We start from the raw sequence: 24,026 nt of genomic DNA on the forward strand, positions 1-24,026 counted from the left end.
CGCCATGGTTTACCAGAACATATGGATGCTTTCAAAAATATCAAGATATGGAGTTTTTTTTTCATCGACTTTTGTGTTTTTTGTATTGTGAAATGTTCTACGATATTTTTGCGTACATTATGACAGAACGCTATTATGATACCTAGTGAATCCAAGGATGATACACTACAGGACGTTTGAAGTGGGAGTAAAATATAAACAGAATATAAACAGACGGGTCATATACTACACCACTGTTTTTTGGCGATGTTCACAGAATCTTAACTGATTTGGGTCGAAAATATCAAATGCTTTATTTTCTGCGACAGACGTCTTGATGTGATTTCGTAGATCACTACAACTAGAAATCAGAGTTTAATTCGGACAAAAAGTCACGTAGCGCATCTTCAATAAAATCCAACTCGATAAAAAAATACTAAAATACTAAAAAGCAGCAAAAGGACAAAGCTTTAGCAAACCTACAAGGAGAAAAGTGATGCATCGATTTTAGAAGAATTATGCAATCGATTCACGGTTTGTATAGAGTTCTTAGGAGATAATAAGCTCCTCCCCCAAACAGCCCAGAATCGGTTGTGTGTGCAATCTTTTCCATTCTATACTGCATCAGGCTAGTCTTTATTATGCTTTCCAATAGAGTGTCATTAATTTGACACATTTAGCGCTAGCTTTAGCAGAGTGTAAATGAGCCAGCAGCATTAAAAGTAAAGACAGCAGTATGTTCCTCTGTAAGCAGCTAGAGGAACGTATAGGTAAGGATTTGGCCGAATAATTCTTTTTTTAAAGAATGAGGACACTCACCAGCCCTGCTCGCTCTTAAACTTGTAGGCTGAACCCAGAATGTGACACAGTGCTCCAGCGGGTTTGAAGTCCAAGAAGCTCTTCGCCTAAAGAAAGAACACAAAGCAGAACAGAAAGCATTAGTTGCCATCCCTCATCCAATCACGGAGTGAGTTTGGATCTCCAGCAGGGGTGTGAATCACTGGACATATCTTGATAATGAAATTGCGCTACTGCGATTCTACTATACTCAATACATTGAGACAATACTCTACTACATACACATTTATAACTTAGTCTACACGCCCAGCATAACTCTTACAGAATTAACTGAAACAAGTTTTGTAGACCAAATTTCCATGACTTTTTCAAAGGTTTCTGGGTATTTTAATTTCTCCAAAACTAATTCAGGTCTGGAAAACCTTCAAAGTTTTTCCATGGCCGTACGAACCCTGCTATTAACAGGACGTTTGCGCTGAAATCACCATGAAAAAAAATTGACAATGTGCATTGTGGAAAAACACAATTTCATCTTCTGTTTAAGAAATGTTATGCAGCTGCAATGTTTGAACACCTGAGGTCACAATCCATCTAGTGCAGGCCAAGGAACCAGTGGGCGTAAGCAAAGAGCGGAGGACAGGTCAGTCATTTCTGACTGAAGAAAAAATTAATTTAAATCCTGATTATAGTTGCCAACATGTTATATACACCTTCATTTTTAGCTTTCAACCAACTGTACACAAACATTAAAGTGAAAGGTTTCTCAAGAAAATAGTTTATGAATTTTCACATTTATCGAAATTTAACCCTCTATTAAATTAGAATAGATCTATTGTGTGTGTGTGTGAGTGTGTATATACACATTATATATATATATATATATATAAGCTTAAACCACTGGATTTTAAAAGTAGCACAGCCAGTGTAGATATTTTATAGACAAATTGTAGAGCAGTGCTCATGCAGGCTTCAGTACTGACTTCTGAATGAAATAATTTAGTGTAATGCATTTAAATGTTTTAAGGTATTGCATTTTAGACATTTTAAGACTTTAAGACATTTGCGGGAACCCTGTAGTAACGCAGCCAGCAACACTGTTTTTTTTTTTTCAAGCATACGATAAACAAGTCTGCAAAACTCTGTGTAAACCATCTAGAATACCCAGTATAGTTCAGATTTTTGTGCAACCCTAATAACAATAAAGCATCACTTCAGCTAACTCTGCAGACCTGAGTTTATCGTGCCACACAAGGAAAGAAATGTACGATAAACAGCGTGGAATTAGCGTCTGCAGAAAAGCACTTACGGGCAGTTTGGTGAGGGCCGGGTTGCTCACTCTTCGTCCAAAAGCGTCCTCCTGGAACTGGAGCAGCTGCACCACCAGCCCTGCCAGAGTCTTACAGGATGGAGAGTCGGCCTGGACATGCTGCAGAAAATACGAATACAAAACCATACGTTCAGAACCGGCAGCCATAAAGTTTTAATAAGCTATGTGTATATTACTTTACATTATATTGCATTTTGCAGACGCCTTTGTCCAAAGCGACTTACAATAGTGAAGTACAGTAAAAGAAAAGTTATAGAAGTTAAAGGTAAAACATCTTTAGACAGGGTCTAAAGGAGGTTAAAGGGGAATAATGGGATAGAGGAGTAAAGGAGGGGAAGAAGGAAATGAGGTTAGAAGTAGTTAGCTTGTTTGCTATGTTCAGACAATGTGTTCACTAAACCAGATATTATTAATGTAATGGAATGGAATACCAAATGTCTGACTTATTATTATACCTGCATAAGTATCTCAATACCAATACTGAAAAGGTTTAAAAAAAAAATACATCAAAAACTGAATATTAGGAGATCGAACATGGAACTCAAAAGTTAGTTTTTTTTTTAACAAACAAAATGAATAAATGTTTAAAATTCAGATATATAGTGAGCCATAGGTCAGTGTTTTACATAGAAAATCAGGGGGCATTCCAGTTAAAATTTCCTACTTGGCACTCAGTAATTCTAATATTAGAGTTCAAGTGGAGGTTACAAACCATTGTTTAAATTAGGGTTTTTAAATATGGCTTCCACAAACAAAAAACTAAAAGCCATTAATTAATGTGTTTAAGAGGTAAAGGATAGTTTTACTTTACTACTGCAAGCGTGATACAGAGGCCATATTCACGAATACTTTACTACTTTAATACTTACATGACATAGTAATGTAGTAGTGGATATTTTTAAAGTAAACAACAAAACACTTCTGTAAGTCGCTGAGGATATGGTCTGCTAAATACTTAAAAAAAAGTAAATGTAGGGATTTTTTCACCAACATTTATGCACCTCACATTCTAAATTTCACATTTTCTGATTTTTTTCTTGCATTATTTTCTATACTAACTGTCGTCTAATATCTAAACTATTGTTTTAACCCGGATTAACCTTCATTAATTAGTTACCAGCACGGCTAAATTACTTTAACTCGTCTAACAGAACTAAAAAACAAACAATCAGACCGGTTATATTGTGATAAATATTATTATTATATATTTAAACCCCAGAAACAGAGAAACAAACTTCACCCACACAATGAATCAAACCGTCTACCATCATAAACACCCCTAAAACCAGCAGATATTTAATTCACACTGGATATAAAACAGCCCAGGCAGCGTTATATCAGCTTATTTCATATTATTTCAGGATTTAAAGTGGATTAAACTTGAATAAATTATAATAAACCAGGTTAGATAGAGTAACAGCCGTTAGCTTAGCCGCCACTACACACCAAAACACTGTTAGCTTAGCTTAGCTTTAGCGTACTTTAGCTCGTTTTTAAGCAGATTTACGCTTTAAAACACATAAAAAAACAAACTATTACCGACCATAAACTAATAGATAAAAGAGTTGTGCGCGGTTTAAACTGATTAAATGCTGATTAAACGCGAATAACGCTGTAAAACTGTGTGTTTCAGCGGGTTAGTGTGTGATTTAGCTCCTCGCGAGCTCTATTGTGTTATTGTGTGTGAGCGCGCGCCACGGGCCGCATTAGCGTTAGCTACGTTAGCATTAGCTACACTAGCATTAGCTCCAGCACGGGTTTTACACAGACCGTTAGCATTAGCATTAGCCGCTAACCTTCTTGTAGTGCTTGCTGATCCACTGCCGCACAGCCTCCAGCTGCGCCACGGTCTCCCCGCTCTCCCAGAACTTCCCCGCCGGTCCGCCGTCCTTCTTCCTGCCTACCGCGGCACCCGCGGCTCCCGCCGCCCCGCCGGTTCCAGTCCCGGCCCCGCCGGACCCCGCTCCCCCCGCTGTTCCCGCACCGGTCGCCGCCATCCTCGCGCCGCTCCACTCGCTGCAATCCGCGCCTCGCCGCGCGCTGCGCTGCTTTACCGCCGAGCGCGAGAGGCCCCGCGAGCTCACACGCGGCAGCGCCCCCACAGGCGGAGCAGAGAAACTGCAGCAGGACGCTAAAAAAAATAATTCGATTAATCACAACAAAATTCTGTGATTAACTGCGATTAATCGCATTTGGGTTTTTTTTTTCAGACGCGAATTTTTATAGTGGATATTTAAATTAATGCAAGATAATTAATGATACTTAATAAATAATTAATGCAAGAGATGTAAAATGCAATTATATGTATATAAGTGGTGTCAATTAAAATTATAGTATATACTTGTATGTTTGAGTGGGGGACAGCCAACTTGGTGCCTTAATTAACTTGGTAAATTAATTTAAATTGGTATAGTGATTCCAAATTAACAGCGCACAATAACACTTTAATACATTACATTACTACTGAGCCCCTAACATGACATCATGTAAAAAAGAGATGATTAAGGTGTGGGAACGAGATACTTATGCGTGGGAATGAGATACTAATGCGTGGAAACAGGATAATTAAGATGTGGGAATGATATCATTAAGACACGACCACAACTTATTAACGTGTGGGAACAAGATCCCAAGGAATGGGAACAAGATAATTAAGGTGTGGAAATAAGATCATTAAGGCGTGGGAATGAATTAATTAAAACAGTGCTATTAAGGTGTGAACAAAAGGTCCTTTTGTTTCACAGCTAACAAAGCGAGCAGCTCTACTGTATGCGTCTAAGCCAATCAGCTTTTAGTATGCAAATTAAGTGTCTTTTACTTTATTCCAAAATATCAACATAATTTCTTAATTTCCTTATTTTTCTTTATTTAGAATAAAAATAAACCAGTTCACTCTCCATTTTCTTACTAAAGATTATATTTGGATTAAATATGTAATATACAGTTTCTTCATGAGCATTAATTTACAGAAAAGCAAGCTTTATTATTCTCAGCTAGATTAAATGAACTCGTTCCCATGCCTTAATGATCTCATCCCCACTCCTTAATTATCCAGTTCCCACGCCTTAGGATCTCGTTCCCACGCCTTAATAAGGCATGGTCATGCTTTTATTTTTACATGATGTCCCTTTATGGGCTCCAGACATAATATTGCATTACATTAAATTGCATTACATACACTCACAATATTTAAATCACTCGATCAGTAATTACGCCCCCTGGTAACATCTAATCATCTGTGTCTGATCGCTATCAGAGGCACACTGCTCAGCCCAATCAGCTCTTGGAAAAATATGAGCAATAAATAATGAAGCAATGCAACATGTGTGTCAGAGAGATTTTTCTCCACAATACAGCTAAAAAAATTTTTTGCATCACTTTTAAAATGTGGCAATGTTTTCTAAAATACTCATAAGAGCTTAAAGGCTAAAGCTACCGGACCTAAGCGCTACTTTATAAGAACTAATACGCTAAAGCTAGCAAAGCTAGGCACTGGGGCTTGCTGAGACCAGCTTCCTGTTAGCTAACAGGGTTAATAGCTTGAGATAGCGAAGATCTGCAGAAACTCCACCTATAACACATTCATTAGTAACTTGAGGTGTTTAGGAGAACAGGTTAGCTGTTCACACGAACATCGCTCTGTCAGTGACTATTATAATCATTAATAAAAAAACTACTAATGCTATTATATTAATAAAACACTATTGTTTTAGTTTCAGTGATTTTACCTCTTTAAATAACAGAAAATTAAAGTAATATAAAATTCATTTATAGAAAAGTTATTGCATATTATATATGTCATTAATGAAGAATGAAAATAGTGTGAACTTTTCTATCAAACAAGTTTTTTCAATAAAAAATATATAGTTGTTATTACAATAATGATCATATAATTTTTCCATTATCCTGAAAGAAGGTGTGTTTAGATCTTCTTGCTGGGAGAAATGAGCATTGCATCCATTTAGTGTCATTAAGATGTTCTGCATATTATACAAATAACATCTGGCATGTTTGTGCTCTTCCAATACTGATATAAAATATTATTTGCTACCAAAACAGATCCACCGAGTACTGCGGTAAAGTTAGTTTTATGTCTGACATTCGTGAGAGATTCGGAATTCTGGACAAGTCTTTTATTTAGCAGGTAATTTCAAACTAACAAGTCAGGCCACTAATCAAAAGTTTTCTGTTTAACAATGACAAAAAGACACAAATTTTATACATGTAAAAATGGGTCATATGTTCTCCAGAAAGCATCTAAGACCTTAATAATGACTGTAATACATTTTGTTTTAATGATCACTGCTTTAACATTAAGCACCAACCTTATACAATTTCATCTTCATCTTCTTTTTGCAGTATCACAGAGCGCACTGTGCGCATTATTAGGGTAATTACGGTAATTTCACAGTGTGTTTATCTGCCGCTGCAGGTTATTCTCTAATATCAGTGGTGATAATAGAACCAGTGACACCATTTGTCATATTTTAACCTTACTTATCTTAAAATCATCAATATCTTCCAAATGTTAAACACTGGAAGGTGCAGTAATCTGATTAATCCACATTTTTGTAATGTTCTGTGAGTGTTACAGGTGTGTAAAATAAAATTGTGCTCCACTTCAGTCCTCCTGTGCTCAGTAGAAGTGATAACTCTCATAAACCTTTACTGTAGGCTGTGTCCTACATCCTTATTTTGTTGGAAATCGTGTTACATAACACAACTTTCTCAGAATTGAACAGCAGAACATGGTAACCCTTTACTAATAACTGAAGAGTTGCTGTGTTCTTCTTAAGAAGTTAATGCAGATTATATCACAGTATTATAAACTGAGAAACATGGTAACTAATTACTAATAGTTGAGGATTATTTAACCTAGCTAACTAACCGACATCTAAACTAGCTAACGTAGCTAGCTTACTAACACAAAAAAAAACAACTAACACACATACAAACTAGCTACACAACTTAGCTAGCTAACTAACACACCTCACCTAGCTAACTAACACACATTTAACCTAGCTAACTAACACACATTTAACCTAGCTAACTAACACACATTTAACCTAGCTAGCTAACACACATTTAACCAAGCTAACTAACACACATTTAACCTAGCTACTAACACACATTTAACCTAGCTAACTAACACACCTCACCTAGCTAACTAACACACATTTAACCTAGCTAACTAACACACATTTAACCTAGCTAGCTAACACACATTTAACCAAGCTAACTAACAAACATTTAACCTAGCTAACTAACATACATTTAACCTAGCTAACTAACACACATTTAACCTAGCTAACTAACACACATTTAACCAAGCTAACTAACACACATTTAACCAAGCTAACTAACACACATTTAACCAAGCTAACTAACACACATTTAACCAAGCTAACTAACACACATTTAACCCAGCTAACTAACACACATTTAACCAAGCTAACTAACACACATTTAACCCAGCTAACTAACACACATTTAACCTAGCTAACTAACACACATTTAACCTAGCTAACTAACACACATTTAACCAAGCTAACTAACACACATTTAACCAAGCTAACTAACACACATTTAACCAAGCTAACTAACACACATTTAACCCAGCTAACTAACACACATTTAACCTAGCTAACTAACACACATTTAACCTAGCTAACTAACACACATTTAACCTAGCTAACTAACACACATTTAACCCAGCTAACTAACACACATTTAACCAAGCTAACTAACACACATTTAACCCAGCTAACTAACACACATTTAACCCAGCTAACTAACACACATTTAACCCAGCTAACTAGCACACATTTAACCAAGCTAACTAACACACATTTAACCAAGCTAACTAACACACATTTAACCTAGCTAACTAACACACATTTAACCAAGCTAACTAACACACATTTAACCAAGCTAACTAACACACATTTAACCTAGCTAACTAACACACATTTAACCAAGCTAACTAACACACATTTAACCAAGCTAACTAACACACATTTAACCAAGCTAACTAACACACATTTAACCCAGCTAACTAACACACATTTAACCTAGCTAACTAACACACATTTAACCTAGCTAACTAACACACATTTAACCTAGCTAACTAACACACATTTAACCCAGCTAACTAACACACATTTAACCAAGCTAACTAACACACATTTAACCCAGCTAACTAACACACATTTAACCCAGCTAACTAACACACATTTAACCCAGCTAACTAACACACATTTAACCCAGCTAACTAGCACACATTTAACCAAGCTAACTAACACACATTTAACCAAGCTAACTAACACACATTTAACCTAGCTAACTAACACACATTTAACCAAGCTAACTAACACACATTTAACCAAGCTAACTAACACACATTTAACCCAGCTAACTAACACACATTTAACCAAGCTAACTAACACACATTTAACCCAGCTAACTAACACACATTTAACCCAGCTAACTAACACACATTTAACCCAGCTAACTAACACACATTTAACCCAGCTAACTAGCACACATTTAACCAAGCTAACTAACACACATTTAACCAAGCTAACTAACACACATTTAACCTAGCTAACTAACACACATTTAACCAAGCTAACTAACACACATTTAACCAAGCTAACTAACACACATTTAACCCAGCTAACTAACACACATTTAACCAAGCTAACTAACACACATTTAACCAAGCTAACTAACACACATTTAACCCAGCTAACTAACACACATTTAATCTAGCTAACTAACACACATTTAATCTAGCTAACTAACACACATTTAACCTAGCTAACTAACACACATTTAACCAAGCTAACTAACACACATTTAATCTAGCTAACTAACACACATTTAACCTAGCTAACTAACACTCATTTAACCAAGCTAACTAACACACATTTAACCAAGCTAACTAACACACATTTAACCAAGCTAACTAACACACATTTAACCCAGCTAACTAACACACATTTAATCTAGCTAACTAACACACATTTAACCTAGCTAACTAACACTCATTTAACCAAGCTAACTAACACACATTTAACCAAGCTAACTAACACACATTTAACCAAGCTAACTAACACACATTTAACCCAGCTAACTAACACACATTTAATCTAGCTAACTAACACACATTTAATCTAGCTAACTAACACACATATAACCTAGCTAACTAGCACACATATAACCTAGCTAACTAGCACACATTTAACCAAGCTAACTAACACACATTTAACCAAGCTAACTAACACACATTTAACCAAGCTAACTAACACACATTTAACCAAGCTAACTAACACACATTTAACCTAGCTAACTAACACACATTTAACCAAGCTAACTAACACACATTTAACCTAGCTAACACACGTTTAACCTAGCTAACTAACACACGTTTAACCTAGCTAACTAACACACGTTTAACCTAGCTAACTAACACACGTTTAACCTAGCTAACTAACACACGTTTAACCAAGCTAACTAACACACGTTTAACCAAGCTAACTAACACACGTTTAACCAAGCTAACTAACACACATTTAACCCAGCTAACTAACACACATTTAACCAAGCTAACTAACACACATTTAACCCAGCTAACTAACACACATTTAACCCAGCTAACTAACACACATTTAACCAAGCTAACTAACACACATTTAACCAAGCTAACTAACACACATTTAACCCAGCTAACTAACACACATTTAACCAAGCTAACTAACACACATTTAACCAAGCTAACTAACACACATTTAACCAAGCTAACTAACACACATTTAACCTAGCTAACTAACACTCATTTAACCAAGCTAACTAACACACATTTAACCAAGCTAACTAACACACATTTAACCAAGCTAACTAACACACATTTAACCAAGCTAACTAACACACATTTAACCAAGCTAACTAACACACATTTAACCCAGCTAACTAACACACATTTAACCCAGCTAACTAACACACGTTTAACCTAGCTAACACACGTTTAACCTAGCTAACTAACACACGTTTAACCTAGCTAACTAACACACGTTTAACCTAGCTAACTAACACACGTTTAACCTAGCTAACTAACACACGTTTAACCAAGCTAACTAACACACGTTTAACCAAGCTAACTAACACACGTTTAACCAAGCTAACTAACACACATTTAACCCAGCTAACTAACACACATTTAACCAAGCTAACTAACACACATTTAACCCAGCTAACTAACACACATTTAACCCAGCTAACTAACACACATTTAACCAAGCTAACTAACACACATTTAACCAAGCTAACTAACACACATTTAACCAAGCTAACTAACACACATTTAACCCAGCTAACTAACACACATTTAACCAAGCTAACTAACACACATTTAACCAAGCTAACTAACACACATTTAACCAAGCTAACTAACACACATTTAACCTAGCTAACTAACACTCATTTAACCAAGCTAACTAACACACATTTAACCAAGCTAACTAACACACATTTAACCCAGCTAACTAACACACATTTAATCTAGCTAACTAACACACATTTAACCTAGCTAACTAACACTCATTTAACCAAGCTAACTAACACACATTTAACCAAGCTAACTAACACACATTTAACCAAGCTAACTAACACACATTTAACCCAGCTAACTAACACACATTTAATCTAGCTAACTAACACACATTTAATCTAGCTAACTAACACACATATAACCTAGCTAACTAGCACACATATAACCTAGCTAACTAGCACACATTTAACCAAGCTAACTAACACACATTTAACCAAGCTAACTAACACACATTTAACCAAGCTAACTAACACACATTTAACCAAGCTAACTAACACACATTTAACCTAGCTAACTAACACACATTTAACCAAGCTAACTAACACACATTTAACCAAGCTAACTAACACACATTTAACCAAGCTAACTAACACACATTTAACCAAGCTAACTAACACACATTTAACCAAGCTAACTAACACACATTTAACCAAGCTAACTAACACACATTTAACCCAGCTAACTAACACACATTTAACCCAGCTAACTAACACACGTTTAACCTAGCTAACACACGTTTAACCTAGCTAACTAACACACGTTTAACCTAGCTAACTAACACACGTTTAACCTAGCTAACTAACACACGTTTAACCAAGCTAACTAACACACGTTTAACCAAGCTAACTAACACACGTTTAACCAAGCTAACTAACACACATTTAACCCAGCTAACTAACACACATTTAACCAAGCTAACTAACACACATTTAACCCAGCTAACTAACACACATTTAACCCAGCTAACTAACACACATTTAACCAAGCTAACTAACACACATTTAACCAAGCTAACTAACACACATTTAACCAAGCTAACTAACACACATTTAACCTAGCTAACTAACACACATTTAACCAAGCTAACTAACACACATTTAACCAAGCTAACTAACACACATTTAACCAAGCTAACTAACACACATTTAAACCCAGCTAACTAACACACATTTAACCTAGCTAACTAACACACATTTAACCAAGCTAACTAACACACATTTAACCTAGCTAACTAACACACATTTAACCTAGCTAACTAACACACATTTAACCTAGCTAACTAACACACATTTAACCAAGCTAACTAACACACATTTAACCAAGCTAACTAACACACATTTAACCAAGCTAACTAACACACATTTAACCAAGCTAACTAACACACATTTAACCTAGCTAACTAACACACATTTAACCTAGCTAACTAACACACATTTAACCTAGCTAACTAACACACATTTAACCAAGCTAACTAACACACATTTAACCTAGCTAACTAACACACATTTAACCCAGCTAACTAACACACATTTAACCTAGCTAACTAACACACATTTAACCAAGCTAACTAACACACATTTAACCCAGCTAACTAACACACATTTAACCAAGCTAACTAACACACATTTAACCAAGCTAACTAACACACATATAACCTAGCTAACTAGCACACATTTAACCAAGCTAACTAACACACATTTAACCAAGCTAACTAACACACATTTAACCAAGCTAACTAACACACATTTAACCTAGCTAACTAACACACATTTAACCAAGCTAACTAACACACATTTAACCTAGCTAACTAACACACATTTAACCAAGCTAACTAACACACATTTAACCCAGCTAACTAACACACATTTAACCCAGCTAACTAACACACATTTAACCAAGCTAACTAACACACATTTAACCAAGCTAACTAACACACATTTAACCAAGCTAACTAACACACATTTAACCAAGCTAACTAACACACATTTAACCCAGCTAACTAACACACATTTAACCCAGCTAACTAACACACATTTAACCAAGCTAACTAACACACATTTAACCTAGCTAACTAACACACATTTAACCCAGCTAACTAACACACATTTAACCAAGCTAACTAACACACATTTAACCTAGCTAACTAACACACATTTAACCAAGCTAACTAACACACATCTAACCAAGCTAACTAACACACAATTAACCAAGCTAACTAACGCACATTTAACCTAGCTAACTAACACACATTTAACCTAGCTAACTAACTCACATCTAACCTAGCTAACTAACACACATTTAATCTAGCTAACTAACTCACATTTAACCTAGCTAACTAACTCACATTTAAACAAGCTAACTAACACACATTTAACCAAGCTAACTAACACACATCTAACCAAGCTAACTAACGCACATTTAACCGAGCTAACTAACGCACATTTAACCGAGCTAACTAACACACATTTAATCTAGCTAACTAACACACATTTAACCAAGCTAACTAACACACATTTAACCTAGCTAACTAACACACATCTAACCCGAGCTAACTAACGCACAATTAACCTAGCTAACTAACACACATTTAACCAAGCTAACTAACACACATTTAACCAAGCTAACTAACACACATTTAACCAAGCTAACTAACACACATTTAACCAAGCTAACTAACACACATTTAACCAAGCTAACTAACACACATTTAACCTAGCTAACTAACACACATTTAACCTAGCTAACTAACACACATCTAACCGAGCTAACTAACGCACAATTAACCTAGCTAACTAACACACATTTAACCAAGCTAACTAACACACATTTAACCTAGCTAACTAACACACATTTAACCTAGCTAACTAACACACATCTAACCGAGCTAACTAACACACATTTAACCTAGCTAACTAACACACATCTAACCGAGCTAACTAACGCACAATTAACCTAGCTAACTAACACACATTTAACCAAGCTAACTAACACACATTTAACCTAGCTAACTAACACACATTTAACCTAGCTAACTAACACACATTTAACCAAGCTAACTAACACACATTTAATCTGGCTAACTAACACACATATAACGTAGCTAGCTAATGCTACACAACTTAGCTAACTTATCTAGCTTAATAACGCAAATATAACCTAGCTAACTCCTAACTTAAAGCTGTCAACAACACACAAAGAGTCCTCCTCCGACCGGGGGTAAAACAAGGTGGAAACAATCTCAATATTGTGATTAATAGTTTATTTTCAGTCAAATACAGAAATAGGCAGAAGCAACAGTAGAGAATATACACTGAGGAGAGCTGCATATGATGTGAAATTACCGTAATTACCCTAATAGTGCACACTATATATTAAAGCAGTGATCATAAAAAAATATTAAATATATAAAATATATTAAAATATTATTACAGTCATTCTTCCAGTTTTACATGTGTCAATGTCCCCTATGTATTCATGTTGCATAATAATGTTTTTTCTTCCAAAAATGGGGGTTAAGCAGACTACTGCACACTGTAGAGTTTTACTATGTGTTTCTACTATTTTCGAATAAACTGAGGATAATAAGGTAATTAAGGTTACCACTACTACTACAGTTGGTGTCACTTGCTTCGATCAAATATGCCTTCAATATGTACATATTTATGTACAATAAATCAAATGTACAATTTGATTAATTGTACATACCTGGGAAGTACATAGTTCCCAGTGTCATGTAAGGGTTTTCAGCTGAGCAGTTAATGTTGATTTAAGCAGTAATTAATTAATAGTTACTATGAAGGAGACATAATTAGTCAGTAGTTCTCCAGGAGATATGTAATGTGGAACTAATAGTGAACTACTATAATCATTAGTTCAGTTCATAGTAATTACTCAGTGATTCCCTGTAGTTAATAGAAAGAATTTAAGTGTTAATGCAGCACTATTGCTTAGTTCCTGATTACTTACCTATTAACTCTGAAACAGTATTATAAAGTGTTACCAAATTCCTTTAGGTCATACATAATTTAAATACCATAAAGCCAATACAACAGCACATATAGCAATAATTACACCAGTGCACAGCAATGATCTAGAGTAATTCCTGTTCAAATTTCACAGCACAAAAATCACAGTGCGATTTGTTACAATGAACATAGTTCTACGTCACATCACAGACCGTTTTCTTCAGCCGAACCCGACAGTGCGCCAGGAAAGCGGTAAGAATTCTTGCCGGCCCAAATTCGGGCATAGGGTCAGTCAGACTCCCGTTCAGGCTCGGGTTCGGGCAGACAATCTAAACTCTAGTATGCAGAATTATTTTACTATTGTTCATAATTTTCCATTCTTTTAAATAGCAGGATACTTTGACTTTTAATTCTCTGCCCGGACCCGACCCGAGATTTCCCATCACTTTCCTCGGGCCGGGTCTCGGGCCCCAGGAAATAGTTTGTGATGTAGTCATCTGTTTTTTTAAATACTATTTTATTTTATATAAAGCTATGGCATGAAAATCACCATATAGCTACGTAACCAAGTATTATTGTTAACATAAACGAAAGAAATAACAAAAACTGAAAGTGAAACTGAAACTAATAAAAATGATAATTAAAAGAAAAAACTAAAATGAACTAAAATTACAAGTTGAATACCCTAATTTCTGTGTTTGTTAATTTATTTATAAGCGTTGTTTCCACTACAGCAGTTTAACAGGGGGTGGTTTTGTGCCTTTTCTGAAGGGGAGTTGGATTCTGCGGGGGTCAGATGTTGGCAACGCGTTGCAGCACACAGAGCGCCTCGTGGTCCGCGGATTTACTTATTTTTACAGTGCTCGAGCTAGCCGCGAAATAACGACAGAAAACCCTGAGGACACTGCAGAATTCTGTATGAATCACAGCAATAATATGGTTAATTTCCAGAATGAATTTTCTGGTGATGTTTGAACTCATTCTGACACCTAAAGCTTTTCCCACAGTCTTAGCAGTGATACAGTTTCTCTCCAGTGTGAATGCGCTGGTGTAGTTTGAGGGAATTCTGGTAACTAAAACTCTTTCCACAGTCTAAGCAGTGATACGGTTTCTCTCCAGTGTGAATGCGCTGGTGTCGTTGGAGATGACACTGACGACTAAAACTCCTCCCACAGTCTGAGCAGTGATACGGTTTCTCTCCAGTGTGAGTGCTCTGGTGTCGTTGGAGATGACACTGACGACTAAAACTTTTCCCACAGTCTGAGCAGTGATACGGTTTCTCTCCAGTGTGAATAAGCTGGTGTCGTTGGAGATGACTCTGACGACTAAAACTCTTTCTGCAGTCTGAGCAGTGATACAGGTTCTCAGTGTGAATGTGCTGGTGTTGTAGAAGAGTACCCTTATGAAAAAAACTCTTCTCACACTCTAAGCAGTGATATGGTTTCTCTCCAGTGTGAATGCGCTGGTGTTGTTGGAGATCACTCTGATAAAAAAAACTTTTCCCACAGTCTGAGCAGTGATACGGATTCTCTCCAGTGTGAATGCGCTGATGTAGTTTGAGGGAAGTGTGGTAACTAAAACTCTTCTCACACTCTAAGCAGTGATAAGGTTTTTCTCCAGTGTGAATGCGCTGGTGTTGTTGGAGATTACCCTGATAACTAAAACTTTTCCCACAGTCTAAGCAGTGATACGGTTTCTCTCCAGTGTGAATGCGCTGGTGTCGGTGGAGACCACCCTGATGATTAAAAGTCTTCCCACAGTCTGAGCAGTGATACGGTTTCTCTCCAGTGTGAATGCGCTGGTGTAGATTGAGGGAATTCTGACGAGTAAAACTCTTCCCACAGTCTGAGCAGTGATACAGTTTCTCTCCAGTGTGAACACGCTGGTGTCGTTGGAGAGTACTCTGACGACTAAAACTCTTCCCACAGTCTGAGCAGTGATACGGTTTCTCTCCAGTGTGAATGTGCTGGTGTATACTGAGAGTACTCTGACGACTAAAACTCTTCCCACAGTTTGAGCAGCGGTGGGATTTCTTCTTGCATGTATTTTTCTGCATTTGTTTGGGAGAGGTAGGAGAGGGTATTGGCTGAGTATTGGAGATTTTTGTGGATTCCATGTTCCTCCCCTCTTCTAGTAGTTTAACCTCTTTGTGAACTGTTCTTGTTGAGTGTTTTTCTGAATCTAAATTTGAAACAGGTTGAAAAGACGACACTAGGAGAAGATGATCTGGAACAGGACGGCATTCATTTCTGGAAGAAGCAAAGAAAAAACAAAAATTAGGCTTAGTACTAGTTTTTAGTCTGAAATAAAACTCTCTTAGCTGACAAACAGAAGATCGGGAATGGAAAGCTACATGCAAATGACGGTATTTCTCAAAAATAGCTGAGCACGACTATGCTCTGGAAATCTCTATGACCAGCAGCAAACTGGAACTGGAGGAACTGACTCTTCTTCAACAACTCCGAGCAAAGTCCTGGTAGAGAAGAAAAGTGAACCCTGGGAGGAACAGTCTGAGGCTGTGACTGAAATTGCTCCCTACTCCCTCATTAGTGTTGCGCTATTAGTTAAGCTACTCAGGTGTTTCCCAAAACCGTAGTTCCAGCGAACGTTCGCAACTATGGTTGTTCTGCTGCGTTGTTCCAACTACAGCTCTAGACCTGTCGTTAGGAGCTTAGTTCCTGGTGATTGGGTCATCAGTGACGCAAAGTGCAGACCATAGAGCATCTCTTGAGTAAAGATAACTTGCACTGTTAACATTTATGAATTAGTGTATTTTTTAAACCCACTGTGCTATATGCACTCTCTGAATAGGGTTCCAAACTGTCCCTGGGGTGATACTCTAAAATGGCTTTAATGTAAACACCTGTACCCTAAGGACCTTTGAGGGTATATTTGCATTGTTTGTACCCAGTGAAACAAACATATCCATACAGTAGGCAAGAATATGTCTTTTAATAATATATTCATAACAATAAAAAACTAAGTAAAAAGTGTCTTAAAATAAAAGTGAAAATAATAGAGGCATGTAATAATTAAGGAAAAAAAGTAAAAAGTAAAAAATGTTACAGTCCAAACATATTGTCAACTAGCCTATACAAATGTCATCAATTAATCTTTGTTAAATAATATATATCACAGAAAATAAGTAGAAATATGTAGGTTATCTTAATAGATATTTTTTAAATGAGAACATTAATTGCCATTAAGAGAGAACATTAAGAGAATAAAACCACAACTGGGATTCGAACTAGCCTCCCATCCAGTTGCTGCTCTGTCGTAGGTGCTTACCCTACTGAGCCACTGAACGACATACATTTTGTTGTAGCAAAAAAGTATCACTGTCTGCTACAATTCATTCATATTAATTATTGTCTAAATTTTACTTGGATTTCATTGTTATTCTATTAATAGTATTGTTGTTGGTTCATGTTGTGGTAATGATTACAATATGAATAGCCTAAATAATACATTAGTAACTTATTTTTGGCATAATATTTTGAAGATTGTGAGTTTTGCACGTTTTCTGCTGGGAAGGTCTGGCCGAATACGTCTGGAAACACCCTAGTTAAGACCACGGTGGTTCAAACCAACATAGTTCAGACTCCTGTGGTACCAACAAAGTACGATGGTTTCGGGAAACGGTCGTACTTCAGATGTTAGTTAGTTTAATGATGAATCGTACCACGTTAGTTCATCGCTAGGCTTCGTCGTTGTACGGGAAACGCATCCCTGTTTGAGTGGATTTCTCGGTATTTTGGCGGATTTTAAACACGTTTCAGCCAGTGAATTGGTTTTATCTGAATCCCACTGTAACAATCTGGCAACCCTGGAGGCTCGCCGTTTGTTCGGCTGTCTGTTGCTTAGTAGCGAGACCCGCAATGCATTTTGGGACACATTTAGCTCACTTAAGGTGTTATCAGTAACATTGGCTGCGTCCAGAAACCCCAAAAGTGTCTCCTTTTTCCTACCGATCCTCCTCCTCTCCTCCGTGACCCGGAAACTGATTTCGTGACGCCATCTTGCCGCCTGTCCGAATACCGTAGGAGACGAAAGAAGCCGCTTAAAATTCTCCTGTAGTAAGCTTCCATTGAAGGATACATCAGTGTATCCTACTCCGGAAGACTTTTAAGGATTTTCCAATGACATCACTGCATCCACGCCCACAGAGCACGCGAAAAGCAGTGCGATGAGCAGGCAACGCCCTAATATACGTCATAAACATATTAATTAACTAGGTTCCTTATCTAATTATACAGCCAGTAAAGCACTAATATATGTTTTTGTTTAGATAAGCTGTATGCTCAGTAAAACATTATTAATGTTCCCATATTTGTAACATGATATATATATATATATATACATACACGTATATACGTGTATGTATATATATATATATATATATCTCACTGGCCAGAGATGCGGCCAAAATGCCTGGGAGTAAGCAGGATTTTATTGGAATATCTGAATATTTAGCTGTGTGACAGTAATGTTCCATTGATGCTGTTTCATCTAATATTTTTTCACTTCAACATGTATGCAAAATATAATATGTATTATTATATTTATTATTTATTAAGATTTGTTATTTGTTTTATTACATTCAATGAAATCATATTTTACTATTAAAATAATTTAATATTTACATATGCAACCTTCATCAATGGCTAATCAGGCTGCACTTTGAAGCTTGATCTCTAGAATTTGGAATTGTGTTTATTGATCTCTCGTTTTTATTTTTGTATGTGGAGCTTTATTCAGAAGCTGTGATTGGCTGGGCAGGATCCGGCATGTGCTAAAAGTGAGCGTTGTGATTGGCTCAGTTCATCGGTAGTCAACATCCTATCTAAAAGGGATCAGCTGTCCCATTTCCCCAATTACAGCTCCTTCCCTCCGTTCCTCCTCCTCCTCTCCTCTCCTCGATTCCTCCACCTTCTTCCGGGGTAGGAGAGGAGGAGTAGGAAAGGAGGAGTAGGAGAGGAGGAGTAGCAAAAGTTTCTGGACGCAGCCATTGTATCAGTGTTCAGAGATCTATCGGAGGAGGTGGAGTTTGGAAATCCAATGTTGTCCAAACAACGAGCTATTCCATCAACTGAACACGGACTATTTGAGAGCACGAGAAAGACTTACCATCTAACTGATGATCATTTCTTTCTCAGAACGGACTCCGCTGATCCACAGCGAAGACTGGAACTGTTCAATCCTACAGATTTACTAGCTGAAAGCTCGTGGAGATCCAGTTTCTGAGGAGGGTACGGCGCGAGACCGGGAGCCTCTCTCAGAGCATTGTGATTCCAGAGTCCAAAAACGATTTCCTGTCAAAATAAAAGTCCCCGTAAAATGTAATAAACATCCGTTTTGAGGCTGTAAATGAAATATCATGAACTAGTTTAATAATATGTAGAGTTTAAAACGAATTAAAAGCTAAACTAGTGTTGCTGGGTAATACAGTTCTGCGCTGGCACTTTATCAATATATTCTGACTCAGGACATAACTCTTTGAGAAAAGTAACATTATAAACAACACTGGTTTTAGTTCAGTCAAACCTCTGAAATAAACTGATTTTTTACTATCCGCCTAGTATAAAACATGCTGTCAGTGTCTGGAAGGAATATGTTTTTATTTATAATGTTACTTTTATTAGAGTTATGTGTCCTGAATCATAATATATTGATAAAGTCCCAGCGCAGACTTACCCAGCAACACTGATTTTAGTACAGTCAAACCTCTATAATCCACAGATTTTTAATCATTTTCTAGTATTAAACAATGTCAGTGGCTGAAAGAAATATATTTTTCTTTAGAATGTTACTTTTATTAAAGATTTAAGTGTCCTGAGTCAGAATGTTAATAAAGTTCCAGCGCAGAACTGTATTACCCAGCAACACTAGTTTTAAAAAAGTAAAGTCAAACCTCTGAAATCCACTGATTTTTACTGTTCGACTGATATAATATATGCTGTCAGTGGCTTAAATAAATATATTTTTCTTCATAATGCTTCTTTAATTTAACATTAAGTCACATTGTTGGACATATCTGCATATGTTTAACAAATTATTTTAAATACTGATAACATTTACAACAAATGTACATCAATTAACCATTCTTATAACAGTTACAAGCATTGTATTTTTTTATTTTTGAATGCCTCAACTAGCTATTAAATGACAAATGTTAAAACATTATTTATCATTAAAATTCCTTAAACTATTGGCTCAGATCATAATTAATTAACAGGATGTACTACATTTCTGTACCACACATTTCTCAACCCAAATGTTTCCTCTCAGTTTTTTCCATTCTTTGAGTATACAATGTTGGTTAAGTTGTGTATTTTTTTTTTAAACAATGTCAAATTGCTCAAAGTGTGATGTGACTTCTTATTCTTACTGTCACATTCACGCCTTTATTGCATTGTATAGTAATAATATTAATCATAATCATAATAATAATCATTATTATTATTATTATTATTGTTTTATTTGTAAATGGGCATAGACACTTTCATTTGCTAACATATTTTATTCTGTGTATTAATACAATAAAATATGGAGATTTCTTATAAATTAGCAAGCCAATCAACGTTATTTAAAACAAACCTGTGTGACAGAGTGAAAATCCACTTCTTACCTGTCTCACCTAACCTTCTTCTCTTCGGTAAAATCACTTCAAAAACGAATTATTTATTTTTAAATTTTAAATTTTAGAAGCGGACTTTTATTTTGACGGGAAAGTCACATGACCAAGCTAACTTACACACATATAGCTTAGCTAACTAACACACATTTAACCAAGCTAACTAACACACATTTAACCAAGCTAACTAACACACATTTAACCTAACTAACACACATTTAACCTAGCTAACTAACACACATTTAATCAAGCTAACTAACACACATTTAACCAAGCTAACTAACACACATTTAACCAAGCTAACTAACACACATTTAACACAGCTAACTAACACACATTTAACCTAGCTAACTAACACACATTTAACCACGCTAACTAACACACATTTAACCTAGCTAACTAACACACATTTAACCAAGCTAACTAACACACATTTAACCTAGCTAACTAACACACATTTAACCTAGCTAACTAACACACATTTAATCAAGCTAACTAACACACATTTAACCTAGCTAACGAACACACATTTTACCAAGCTAACTAACACACATTTTACCAAGCTAACTAACACACATTTAACCAAGCTAACTAACACACATTTAACCAAGCTAACTAACACACATTTAATCAAGCTAACTAACACACATTTAACCAAGCTAACTAACACACATTTAATCAAGCTAACTAACACACATTTAACCAAGCTAACTAACACACATTTAATCAAGCTAACTAACACACATTTAACCAAGCTAACTAACACACATTTAATCAAGCTAACTAACACACATTTAACCTACCTAACTAACACACATTTAACCAAGCTAACTAACACACATTTAACCTAGCTAACTAACACACATTTAACCTAGCTAACACACATTTAACCTAGCTAACTAACACACATTTAACCTACCTAACTAACACACATTTAATCAAGCTAACTAACACACATTTAACCAAGCTAACTAACACACATTTAACCTAGCTAACTAACACACATTTAACCTACCTAACTAACACACATTTAACCTACCTAACTAACACACATTTAACCTAGCTAACTAACACACATTTAACCTACCTAACTAACACACATTTAACCGAGCTAACTAACACACATTTTACCAAGCTAACTAACACACATTTAATCAAGCTAACTAACACACATTTTACCAAGCTAACTAACACACATTTAATCAAGCTAACTAACACACATTTAACCTAGCTAACTAACACACATTTAACCTACCTAACTAACACACATTTAACCTAGCTAACTAACACACATTTAACCGAGCTAACTAACACACATTTTACCAAGCTAACTAACACACATTTAATCAAGCTAACTAACACACATTTAACCTAGCTAACTAACACACATTTAACCTAGCTAACTAACACACATTTAACCTAGCTAACTAACACACATTTAACCTAGCTAACTAACACACATTTAACCTAGCTAACTAACACACATTTAACCTAGCTAACTAACACACATTTAACCTAGCTAACTAACACACATTTAACCTAGCTAACTAACACACATATAACCTAGCTAACTAACACACATATAACCTAGCTAACTAACACACATTTAACCTACCTAACTAACACACATTTAACCTAACTAACTAACACACATTTAACCTAGCTAACTAACACACATTTAACCTAGCTAACTAACACACATTTAACCTAGCTAACTAACACACATTTAACCTAGCTAACTAACACACATTTAACCAAGCTAACTAACACACATTTAACCTAGCTAACTAACACACATTTAACCTACCTAACTAACACACATTTAACCTAGCTTACTAACACACATTTAACCAAGCTAACTAACACACATTTAACCCAGCTAACTAACACACATTTAACCCAGCTAACTAACACACATTTAACCTAGCTAACTAACACACATTTAACCTAGCTAACTAACACACATTTAACCAAGCTAACTAACACACATTTAACCAAGCTAACTAACACACATTTAATCTAGCTAACTAACACACATTTAACCTAACTAACTAACACACATTTAACCAAGCTAACTAACACACATTTAACCAAGCTAACTAACACACATTTAACCCAGCTAACTAACACACATTTAACCAAGCTAACTAACACACATTTAACCTAACTAACTAACACACATTTAACCTAACTAACACACATTTAACCAAGCTAACTAACACACATTTAACCAAGCTAACTAACACACATTTAACCCAGCTAACTAACACACATTTAACCAAGCTAACTAACACACATATAACCAAGCTAACTAACACACATTTAACCTAGCTAACTAACACACATTTAATCTAGCTAACTAACACACATTTAACCAAGCTAACTAACACACATTTAACCTAACTAACTAACACACATTTAACCAAGCTAACTAACACACATTTAACCAAGCTAACTAACACACATTTAACCCAGCTAACTAACACACATTTAACCGAGCTAACTAACACACATTTAACCAAGCTAACTAACACACATTTAACCAAGCTAACTAACACACATTTAACCTAGCTAACTAACACACATTTAACCAAGCTAACTAACACACATTTAACCTAGCTAACTAACACACATTTAACCAAGCTAACTAACACACATTTAACCCAGCTAACTAACACACATTTAACCTACCTAACTAACACACATTTAACCTACCTAACTAACACACATTTAACCTACCTAACTAACACACATTTAACCTAACTAACTAACACACATTTAACCTACCTAACTAACACACATTTAACCTACCTATCTAACACACATTTAACCTACCTAACTAACACACATTTAACCTACCTAACTAACACACATTTAACCTACCTAACTAACACACATTTAACCTAGCTAACTAACACACATTTAACCTAGCTA

At 35.9% G+C, this 24,026-nt stretch overlaps 2 protein-coding genes and 1 pseudogene across 3 annotated transcripts in view; 1 reads left to right on the forward strand and 2 right to left on the reverse strand.

The window, feature by feature from the left end:
• The window catches only part of smarcc1a (SWI/SNF related, matrix associated, actin dependent regulator of chromatin, subfamily c, member 1a), a 44,449-nt gene extending 40,333 nt beyond the window's left edge, over positions 1 to 4,116 (reverse strand). For both annotated transcript variants that reach the window (XM_022685855.2, XM_022685854.2), the window contains exons 1-3: positions 3,901 to 4,116; positions 2,084 to 2,203; positions 799 to 884 (exon numbers count right to left, since the gene is read on the reverse strand). In XM_022685855.2, coding sequence (XP_022541576.2) covers positions 799 to 884; positions 2,084 to 2,203; positions 3,901 to 4,101 — 407 coding nt within the window. In that variant the 5' untranslated portion in view covers positions 4,102 to 4,116. The remainder of the gene's footprint in view (positions 1 to 798; positions 885 to 2,083; positions 2,204 to 3,900) is intronic.
• The window catches only part of LOC111196242 (zinc finger protein 239-like), a 443,969-nt gene that overhangs the window by 309,766 nt on the left and 110,177 nt on the right, over positions 1 to 24,026 (forward strand). The window lies entirely within an intron of this gene.
• LOC111196501 (zinc finger protein 239-like) lies at positions 13,732 to 16,608 on the reverse strand (annotated as a pseudogene).

This window comes from Astyanax mexicanus, chromosome 1 (genome assembly GCF_023375975.1).
Source record: "Astyanax mexicanus isolate ESR-SI-001 chromosome 1, AstMex3_surface, whole genome shotgun sequence".
NCBI classification, from domain to species: domain Eukaryota; kingdom Metazoa; phylum Chordata; class Actinopteri; order Characiformes; family Acestrorhamphidae; genus Astyanax; species Astyanax mexicanus.